Below are 11,385 nucleotides of genomic sequence, written 5' to 3'. Positions count from 1 at the left end.
TAAGTTACTACGTACATAGACGAGAGAGATACAGACGTATATATATATATATATATATATATATATATATATATATATATATACATATATGTATGCATGCACGGCTCTCTCTCTCTCTCTCTCTTACACATTACATACATCGTGGAGCAAAAATGAATGTGTGTCTACAGCGCTTACTCATTCACGGGAACACACACGTGCATGCCCTCAGTAGGAGAGTGGACAACGATGGATTCAAGTAGGCGTGTGGACCGGGCAGGGGCAGGGCAGGCCGTTGAAGGTTAGAGAAACACGGAGGTGAGGGGGACGGGTGTCGGATCACGTGTTGCACGCGTCGTCGTGACGAGAGGCTTTTCGTGACGATTATAGGCGCCATTGGAAAACATAACAGAAAGCTCCTGACAACATCGAGTTACACTGACAAAGACGCGCGACTCGTGCTTACTGTGATGACATCACACGCACGCACGCACTCACGATTACGCACGCACGCACGCTTGCACACGTGAGCGCTTAAACACTGTGTGTACGCATCTGATATATAATATATATTTATATATTTATGTGTGCGTTTGTATGGATATATATACATGTGTGTTTATATTATGTATATATGTATATATATCCACACATGACACTCATTGCTACTATTCATACATCGGTTAGCAAACATCAAAAAGCACTCACATCGTATGCCTAACTATATTTGACTGAGAAAGAGACGGCATTATAATTGATTGTGACGGGCTTCAGTTGCAAGTTAGTAACTACGATCTGTGGGTAGTGGCACGCAACATCGATACTGTCTGCATTCCCGCACCAACAACACGACATCATATGAAGGTGTATTCCATCGAGGATGCTCATCGTATATGATCGTTGTCGATTCACAGACGTTGAGTAGTAAGTAATCTATTTCACTGCGGAACCCGATAGCAAGTAACTCATGCAGTATTATTACCCGGATGGTTCACAATAAACATATCAAATCTATACGACTAACATAACGTCCTGCAGTCACTGCGTTCAAATACTGAAAAAGATTGCGTTAGTAAATGCCTGAATGTCTTTTAGTAACACCCTGATATAAGATCGCGTATGTAAATGCCTGAATGTCGTTTAGTAACAGCCATGCTTGCTGGTAAAAATGCCTGATCGTCTGTATACCCGGTCGGCAGCGTCAGACGGCGGACATTGCCGATGATACACGAAGTACGACTTCGTAAATCGCTTCACTGTAGACTGCCGTAACAGCCTGGGCGAGCCCCGCCCTCTTCGTAACCAGGATGGCGTGAATGCAGAGGAGCTAGCGTATGGACCCTACTACACCCGTCCCACACATACACCCTCGCTCTAGCTAACCAGGGAGGAAGGCGTACGATCGGGTAGGGTATGATAGGGTATGGTAGGTTGGGTATGGTGGGGTATGGGATAGGGTAAGGTAGGGTGAGGTAGATTAGGGTAGGGTAGGTTGGGATTGGAAAACAATATGGTAGGCTACGGGGTAGGGTAGGGTGGGGGTATAGTAGATCTAGGCATGGTAGGGTAAAGGAGAGTAGGTTAGGCTAAGCTAAACCAGACTAGGTTAGGTTAGACTAGGATAGAGTTGATCAGCAATGGCGTGGTCACGCTGGGACGGGGCAACAGTGTACGGCGGTCGCACATAGCTGTTCGAGATCCTATTAATATCATTCATATGTAACAAAATTGTGCACTACAAACGATGGGACACTAAGAGGATCACGACGCATGGCAACCGGGCCGTGGGGGTATAGATGGGCGTGAACGCCTCCAGATCGATTCACGAGAGAGCTGTCGTTCGGAGCGTGGCGAACGACTACGTAGAAGGGTCTTTACGTGGCCGCTAGTACATGGACGATTAGCGTTGAAACATGCATAAAGTCAGAGAGCAGATCATCCGGCTCCACATATATTAATTCTCGATATATCGCAGCCTCAGATTCAAATCATGATCCCTATGCATGCTTTCGTCTGCGACTAATGCAAATAGATAGAGCTCTACGCGACGCGAGTCTCGCTCTGACAGAACAAATGAACAACCGAAATGTGCTTCCCGAACCGAACAACGAAATAAACTACAACCTTCTCAATGTACGGCCTCGACCAAACACGATGATTTTCACTCACAACCTCACGGTGCGAGCCCCCACTCTTCAAATAAATATTTCAACATGAAAATAATGCCGTCGGCAACATGGCGGCTGTATAAATATAAAAATCTCTCTGTAAATAATTACTTAATTTCTGTTAAATATACATTCAACTCGTTAAAGCCTATAATCAGAAAGGAGAAAATGATTACACTAATAATAATAATAATAATAACTCTTTGGTTGAACCAGTGCGAGGAGTACGCATATATATATATATATATATATATATATATATATATATATATATATATATATATATATATATATATATATATATATACATATACATATATACGCATCTCTGCAATATATGTTTTATATATTCTGCTTACATAAGCCTGTTACGCAATAATCCTCGATCCGCGCCGTTTGGCGGTGAATTGATGATACCCACATCTTAGTACTCCTGCATCGTTCACTCATCATCTGTACAGTATCACTGCCTTAGATACAACATATGATTGCTATGCTCTTCCTAATGGATCCTTTAATATTAGGGCTTGATAAGGTTTTTGTAGAGCTGGATGTGAGCTATTCAGCTATTCTATACGTGTTGTCGAGAACATAGCTGACCGCGGAGGGCTTGACATTTTGCCTGACATTTGGACATATATCGACTATAAATAAATGCTATAACCTTTAGTTCACGTCGTGTCGCATGTCGCGACACGCTTAGGTTTCTACGTCGCACATGGCGTCGACGGCGCGGCCATTTTGGCAATAAATGGCCGCCGGCTCGTTTACCGACCACACGTCATTCACGCAGGCAGGCATGAAACTATGACGTCACTTCCGCGCGATGAGCATCGCTGATCCCGAGAGGCTTTGCGCATGCACATCTCTGACTTGATTGACTTGACGCGCCGGAAACTAGAAATGTTATTCCTATTTCTCCCTCGTTGCGTTCTGAAATCTACTCGAATTCACGCGCTTGGAACAACGAAGAAAACTAGTTAATATCAGCATGCTTCAAGGCGGAGAAAGCGTCGAGAGCGCAAGATCTATTCATTCGGTGCACGTGGTGACTGTTGCACGAGTGAGATCTGCGATGATCTATATGAGAAGCGCTATGCTGTACTGCATGATGGCATTATAAGCAGCATCTTATTGCCATTACACTTGTCCAGTCATCTTTAAACATCTAATCGCAGTGTGAACGCAACCGTATACACTATAGATGGCGCAGTCGGTCGGATTCATCGACAGCGTTGCGCACGCGTAAGTGAAAAAAACAAGAGGCTACCCTTTGATGCTCCCTGAGGGCTACCCTAAAGGGCTTCCTGATCTTTTGAACTCCCTGAAGTTTGCCCCTGGGTCGCGTCGTTCATGCTGCGTGAGTGAGTGATGGTGTGTGGTGGAAGGGAGGAGCCGCCTATCGACGCACCAACACGTACAATCCTACGAGGTTAATACAGCAATATGCGTATATATCCGAGCGGTCGGTCGACGAAAGAGAGAGGGCCGGCTATCCCTCGTATATATATATATATATATATATATATATATACCCCCATGGAGTTGTGAGCGGCTTAGGGTACTAACACAGCACCGCCACAGTGCAGTGAGCGCGTGCAGTAAATTAGCCCGCCATTGCCGAGCATGCCCTGGAGTCTATCGGAGATCTAACATGTAATGACATTTGCACGCGAAGTGCTGCGCAACGCCTTTTAGACTCGCGACATTCGTACACGAATTCACGACGTTTCCGATAAGGGGTACCACGATAGCCGGCAAGTTGTATAGAAGGGGGGAGAGGGTGTCCCCTGCTAGGGTTTGCCCAACCTGCAGGTTTTACGAAGGATGCGCGCGAAATGGTCGCATGCCTTTTGTCGAACGCTTTTCGCGATATAACTCATCGGCTCACCGATGACACGTCAACTCAACCAGAGATCAAAACCTGAGTCTAGTTTGCTGCGCTAGATTTCACACGTGTGCTATGCATGAGGTACTGAAATCTATGGCAATTCGGTCGTCCACCCGGCAACCCAGGTCCGTCACAACTGCATCGCGCATACAAGCGGTCGCCGCCGCCATCGTCATCGCCGCCAACGTCAACATCATCGTCCTCGCACTTCAGACAAACATGGTGGGTGCTCGGAGCGAGATCGTGTTCGGTGTCACTGCATTTTGGCGCCACCTATCGGAGACTGGGTGAGGTAGTTTCCTATGCTTAACTCGCCATGCACGCAGACGATGCGGTTGGGTTCGCGCTGCAGTAGCTACGCATGCGCATGCGCAGCTACTCGGATGTATATAGCGCGGATGCAGTTTACAAAAGCACCGTGACGGACCTCGGTGCCGCGTCATCAGAGGTCAAAGGTCGCACACGCATTTAATTATGTGAGGTCAAAACAAAACCCGGATTTGAGGTCAAAATGAAACCCGGATGCTTATTTAGAGGTACGTACGTCATGGCAAGAAACTACCGATTTTTTTCCGAATCCTTAAAAACATTACACAAAAGCACCAACGCCTGTTGTAGCCAGCAGGAGTCGCCACTTGCGACAATGCCGAGAGTGGCAGGCATGCGTACGATAGCGGCTTGGAGCAAAAGCAACCGCACCTTTGCCGCATGCGCATTCGTACGGCAGCAACTTTCCATCTACAAAAGCTGCCCTCCGTTACTGCTCCTCATGCTACACAGAGAGATAACATGCGAGCACGAACGAATATCAGCCGTGCTTCTCTTGCGTTGTCCGTGTCAGGGTTTGACAGGTACACGCTATAGACTAGATCATATGACTGACTGACTGACTGACTATACACAGCCTTACTGTAGCTACTGCTTTAGGGAGACATACCAACGTGTAGCAGAACGAGCCGGCAGTAGCAATAGCCTGCAATGAGAATATCCAGACTCAGCATATTCGAGATGAACTACACCTTAGTACATCATACGACGCGCACGCGGTCTAGGAACACGTGCTAAGCCGAGCGGGTGGTCTGACACGATGCACAGGTCGTGCAGTGTGATCTCAGCAGGCGTGTGTGGTTTCCCCTCCCGCTAATATACACATAACTGATACTGTCGACAGGAAACTTCATCGATGACCTCATCCACATCCAGGGGGCGCCACCTTCCGCGTTCGCTGATGTGCCGCGTAGGACTGCCTGGTATGTAGACGGCCGCCGGCTGTTTTGCTGTCGTGCTTGCGTCCGAACGTCGGACGGCGTTGGCGTACATCTAAAATGGCGGCCGTCTTCTAGTAGGAGAGTCTCTATGCGAATTGTGCTTTTTTACGTCGAAGCCGCAGCAGACGCCAAAGACTGTCGGGGGCAGACGACAGCATTCCTCAACAGACGATACGTACGTACACACGCACATACACGCACATACGCACACACACACACCACAGACACATAGATAACATCTGTACACACACACGCGCGCGCGCGCGCACGCACACGACTGGCATGTAGAAGACCCCGACGTCGGAATCCCACTGATGCGGCGACGGCGGCTCTTCGCGAGACGCCCGTGCTGCCACCTAGTTGTGCTGAAGGAGTAGCTGCTCAAGCTCGTCGGCGGACCGGTAGAGGAAGGCAGCCGACTCTCTGTATCCGGCTATCAGCTGCTTGACGGCCTGCACCTCGCTCGGCGTCAGCTGCGACTTCATGCCTTTCGCCTTGATGCTGAGATCGGTTGGACCTGACACATAGAAATTGTTGGTTTTGGTGACTGCATGCTGGCAGTTATGGGGGGATGGCGTGGTTGGCGTTGTTTTGTTATCTGTATGATTACTCTCTCACATACACGCTCTCCCTCACACTCTCTCACTCTCATTTTCTTGCTCTCTCGCGCTCTCTCTCTCTCTCTCTCTCTCTCTCTCTCTCTCTCTCTCTCTCTCGCTCTATCAATCTATCTATCCCTCTCTCTATCTCACTCTAACACACACCCATTCTCAATCTCTAACTCTCTCCTTCTCTCTTTCTATCTCTCTCTCTCCCTTTGAGATCTCTTTCTTTCTTTCTCTCTCTCTCTCTCTCTCTCTCTCTCTCTCTCTCTTTCTCTCGCGCTCTGTCTGTCTCTCCTCTCGCTCGCTCTCTATCGTTCACGCTCCGCTTTCCCATCTCCCTTTTATCCCCCGTCCCCTCTTATAGACGTCCATGCGGCATGAAAAGTGACACTGGGTTTGTGGAAAAATCACGCAATTCGGGCAAATAATGTAGCGACCGTGTTTATGTGCAAAACGGGATCCGGTGTTAGGTAACTGGAATTATACATTATGCCGCTGGTTCAACGATTTCTGTCGAAAAGGTTTCAGGCGAATTTTGGACGAAATCTTTGAATCTGTGATAATATAACACGAATATCACGTATGTTGTGCATGCACTGAAACCTTTAATAGACGTATTTTCAATTGATTCTACTGCGCGACATGCTTATTCAGGCCTGCTGATTGCTGACGCCATCTAGCGGGTGAGTTTTACCTACATGCTATCAAGAGTTAATAATACCGGTATTAGGTATTATTATAATTAGCTGCTCATTTATTAGGAACTGCTTGTATACTTTAGTAGCTACTAGTGTACATTGGTAATTACTGTTTTATTAGGTATTGAGGTAATATTAGCTCTTGATGCTAATTATTAAGTATTATTATAATTAGCTACCGATTTATTAGGTACTTTAGTACTGGTAGCTACTAGTATACTTTAGTAGCTACTAGTATACTTTAGTAGCTACTAGTATACTTTAGTAGCTACTAGTATACTTTAGTAGCTACCGCTTTATTATGCATTATTAAGGTATTATTAGCTCCACATGTTATCAGAAGTAGATAATAGGGAATCCCCTAAAACGCCCTATGATCTACTAACGTACTGATGTTATCAGGAGTAAGATAATATAGGTTATCTAGATAATATAGATAATAAATATCTTATAGATTATAGATTAATATAGATAATATAGATAATATAGGTTATCCTGATGTTATCTATACGTACCGTTGATGAGCGGCTGCGCGTGCTGGATCAGCGGTGGCTGTGTGTGGTGCAGCGCCGCCGGCTGATAGCTGGGGAACCCGGGTCTGAACAGCCCGTTGCCGTTCGCAAACAGGTGCGAGTGGTCAGGTCGCACCGCCTGGAAGGCGACCGCCTGGCTGCGCAGGAAGCTGTCTAGCGTGGTGGGCGGGGGCGGAGGCGGCGGCGGCTGCGGGGGCGGCGCCTGTATCCGCGGCTCGGGGGTTCGCTCCACGCCAGCGTCCATCCTCTGAGAAGAGGCGGCGAGAACGAGAACAAAATATAAGCGCGAAATTAGACGCGTTGGCGGAGGCGGTGACGCAGGCGGTGACGGAGGCGGTGACGGTGACGGTGACGGAGGCGGTGACGGAGGTGGCGGTGGCGGAGGCGGTGACGCAGACGGTGACGGAGGCGGTGACGGAGGTGGCGGTGGCGGAGGCGGTGACGCAGACGGTGACTGAGGCGGTGACGGCGGCGGAGGAGGCGGTGACGGAGACGGTGACTGAGGCGGTGACGGAGGTGTCGGTGGCGGTAACAGAGGCGGCGTCGGTGACGGACGCGGTGACGGAGGCGGTGACGGACGCAGCGGCGGCGGTGACGGCAGTGACGGAGGTAGTGACGGACGCGGTGACGGAGACGGTGACGGAGACGGTGACGGACACGGTGGTGACGGAGACGGTGACGGACACGGTGGTGACGGAGGCGGCGGTGACGGAGGCGGTAACGGAGGCGGCGGTGACGGAGGTGGTGACGGAGGCGGCGGTGACGGAGGTGGTGACGGAGGCGGCGGTGACGGAGGTGGTGACGGAGGCGGCGGTGACGGAGGCGGTAACGGAGGCGGCGGTTACGGAGGCGGCGATGACGAAGACGGTGACGGAGACGGTGACGGAGTCGGTGGTTACGGAGTCGGTGGTTACGGAGGCGGCGGTGACGGAGGCGGCGACGCAGTGACGCGTGACGTAACTTCGGCGAGTGTCGGACTGTTTCGCGCATTGACCATCGGTGACGTCACGAAAACATGCATCGACTTTGTGCGACGGTCGGCTCCATGGCCGAAGGACACGAATGAGAGATGCGCGTGCTCATGCCCGGATGCTGCGGCTACAACAGCCCACAAGTTCGCCACTATTATTAGCTAAGTGCAAAAGCGTATGTTTTCCCCCACCGCCCGAAAGAAATTGTGGGCAGAGTTACCCAGCTTACCGCGCTGGTGCCTTTGCAGCCAACCCAAATGTCACGATGCGATATCGCATCAGGGTAGGTGCCAGGGCCCCAGGCAGGCAGCGAGGGCAACTGCAATGAAGCAGAGAATAGCAGCCGAAATTATTCAAACACAGTGCAGTAGCATGCATTTATACGAAGCACGCTGATGGGACGAAGGCGCGTGCCGGACGTAGGGATACTGATTGCTTTAGTGATGTATCTGGTAGTGAAATAAGAAGTGTAGGTTGAGAGAGAGAGAGAGAGAGAGAGAGAGAGAGAGAGAGAGAGAGAGAGAGAGAGAGAGAGCAGGGGAGAGAGATGGGCGGAAACAGACAGTCACGAGATATGGTGTGTGTGTGTGTTGTGTGTGTAGTGTGTGTGTGTGTGTGTGTATGTGTGATGTGTGTGTGTGTGGTGTGTGTTGTGCGTGTGTGTGTATGTGTGTGTTGTGTGTGTGTGTGGTGTGTGTGTGTGTGTGTGTGTGTGTGTGTGTGTGTGTGTGTGTGTGTGTGTGTGTGTGTGTGTGTTCGGTGTGTGGTGGTTGTTTTATTCCACTGGGTTACGGCTGTCATGTTGCGATGCGTGCCGGGCGGAACGAAGAGAGCATAGTGAGAGAGGGAAAGAGAAGGTCAGAGATCAGAGAGAGAGACAGAAGGAAAAAAAAACGAAACATAGAGAGAGAGAAAGAGAGAGAGAGAGGGGGGAGAGAGAGCAACACGGGGGGGGGGAGAGCGAAAAAAGATAGATCAAAAGATAGAAGATGGAAGATGGATAGTGAGAACGCCAAAAATCACAATGTAGAGAAACAGCGCAGAAATTCCATTTACATTTTTCGGCAAACTGTGCAGTTCCATGTTGAAGTCCATGAAAGTCTGCAGTGGAGTCGCGCGTGATTCTTTTTATCACATACAGGTGGCGTAGGGTTCAAGGCCCATCCGTTTTCGTTTGGCGTTCTGGCTCTCGTTTTCGCACGCGCGGCTACATGCATTCGGCTGCGGCAGACGTGAGAATGGCGGAGGAGTCGGGCGCTGAAAACACGCAGCAAAAACATCGACAGTTAGCAACAATCGACAGAACAAACATTCGAGACAAGACGAGAAAACGAGAGAAAAAAACGCGTTTTCTATTACCATCTATAAACAGCGATCGTGGCGTGGCGTGCGTGCGTGCGTGGGTGTGTGGGTGTGTGCATGCGTGCGCAAGGCAGCATAAATAGCTGGGTGCAATTCCGCCTCATATAAGTCGCGTTCACCACGGTCATGGTTTGGTCGAGCCAAATGGGCTAGAATTTGGCTCGGGCCAAATTTGGCTCGGGCCTAATTGAAGTCGGAGCGTTCACACGTACGCAAGGTGAATACATGTCTGTCAAATTCAAATCAAATTCAAATAAAATTTTATTACACAAATATACTCACAGATACTTTGGACAGTATGTCGCGAGATGGGCGTTGTTTACGATTTAGAGTGTTTAACTTACGTTCCGAAGTTTAATTATCAATCTGAAAACTGACATCCTGATAAATATTTTTCGAATTTGTATACTGTTTTGGACTTTATTTCGTCGAAGTATCACGTTCGACACTCGTGACATCTACCGCTCAAACCGATTCTACCGCTCCTACCCCTCGCCGAAAAGCTGGTGCTAAGATTTGGCTGGGCCTGTCCGGCCGCTTTTCGATGGACCAAAATCTGGCACGGGCAGCTAAATTAGGCTCGGGCCAAAAACGTCCGTGTGAACGCGCCTATAGTTTTATCATTAGCCGCAGAGAAAAGCAGCCAGTCTGCGCATGCGAGATTACGGCAAATAAAAGAAATATCATCTATGTATAGCTATCCCAAATACGCGTCGGATAACTATATATAATAAGGGGTTACGAGAGACCCACGACAACTTTACTACAAGCGGGATTAAAATACGAAAGCGTTACTCTGCAAACTGTTTTCAAACCATGCACATGCAACAAACAGCGTATAAGGCATCCGACGTAAACAGAGCGCTTCGTCGGATGCCTTTTACTGATGAGAACCAAATATATTGTCTCAGCCTACCGCCCAGTCCCCTTTCTAGCTATTTAGTCTTACTGTCGACCAGCTATAGTTCCACACCATAAGACTCATAGACACGCACCATCGGCTGGTGTGTACGATGAAATGATAGTGATGCAGCCCCCCTCCCCCCACAAGCTCAGCCGCCCACCCCAACAACACTCAAGCTAACCTTTCCCGTACCACCAGCAAGCGCGCGCAAAATCTGCGGTTGGCGAAACATGCAGAGATAGCGAGAGTGAGTGAGAGCGAGAGAGACTAGTAAAGAGAATATAAATTATAAACACCGTTTGTAACGTCAGCCTGACCGAGTCCCATCCATTCTCTTTCGCTCGTTTCATTCGCCGACACGACTTAAGATATGTGCGGATGCGCTTTCGTGACCGCTCTTGCAGCTCGGGGAACTGTCGATTACAGGACTCGATAATCGCTTGAATTTTCTCTTTCGGCTGCTTAGAGATTGGCACCATTCTGTCAAGGTTCTCATCCACAAAAAGGCGCACAAACATCTGGAACACGAATTCAACTTTAGGATTCCTGCTGCTGCTGCTGTCCGCCCGTCGCCCGGGGGGGATCGGAGGCGAAAATAGTAATGCAGTAGGGTGAGGGAGTTTTGGAGGTTTAGGACTGCATGTGACCTGTACGGATGCGTAAGAAACTGTCGTCACGTCACCGGTTGGAAGGATAATCAGACGTTCGTCTGCACGTGACGTGCACGTGACATGCACGTAAACGCAAGCACTGATGTCACGTGGTGGGGGGGGGGGGGAATTTCGGAGGTCCGACAGCATGTGACGTCACGTGGCGGTGGGTGGGTGTTAGAGAGGGTAGGTGACTTATCAATAGGAGCAATGAATACGGGTCTCTAACTGCCGCTGTGGATTACGTCCGCGTGTGTGCGTGATTCGGAGCAGACGACACCTCTTAGGGCGACGTGGGGTACGGGGAATTGTGTGTGTGTGTGTGTGTGTGTGTGTGTGTGTGTGTGTGTGTGTGT

At 49.2% G+C, this 11,385-nt stretch overlaps 1 protein-coding gene across 1 annotated transcript in view; it reads right to left on the bottom strand.

Moving 5' to 3' along the window:
• Positions 1 to 5,518: 5,518 nt before the first annotated feature.
• LOC106808933 (nucleolar protein 4-like) overlaps positions 5,519 to 11,385 on the bottom strand; it is a 101,949-nt gene continuing 96,082 nt past the window's right edge. Inside the window, exons 7-12 of the mRNA XM_014811856.1 lie at positions 10,676 to 10,897; positions 9,329 to 9,370; positions 8,343 to 8,432; positions 7,472 to 8,119; positions 7,125 to 7,389; positions 5,519 to 5,823 (exon numbers count right to left, since the gene is read on the bottom strand). Of these exons, the coding sequence (XP_014667342.1) occupies positions 5,663 to 5,823; positions 7,125 to 7,389; positions 7,472 to 8,119; positions 8,343 to 8,432; positions 9,329 to 9,370; positions 10,676 to 10,897 (1,428 nt within the window). The 3' untranslated portion in view covers positions 5,519 to 5,662. The remainder of the gene's footprint in view (positions 5,824 to 7,124; positions 7,390 to 7,471; positions 8,120 to 8,342; positions 8,433 to 9,328; positions 9,371 to 10,675; positions 10,898 to 11,385) is intronic.

This window comes from Priapulus caudatus, unplaced genomic scaffold (genome assembly GCF_000485595.1).
Source record: "Priapulus caudatus unplaced genomic scaffold, Priapulus_caudatus-5.0.1 Scaffold315, whole genome shotgun sequence".
NCBI lineage: Eukaryota > Metazoa > Priapulida > Priapulimorpha > Priapulimorphida > Priapulidae > Priapulus > Priapulus caudatus.
Note: the sequence above shows the minus strand (reverse complement) of the source record. Positions and strands in the feature narration are given on the sequence as shown.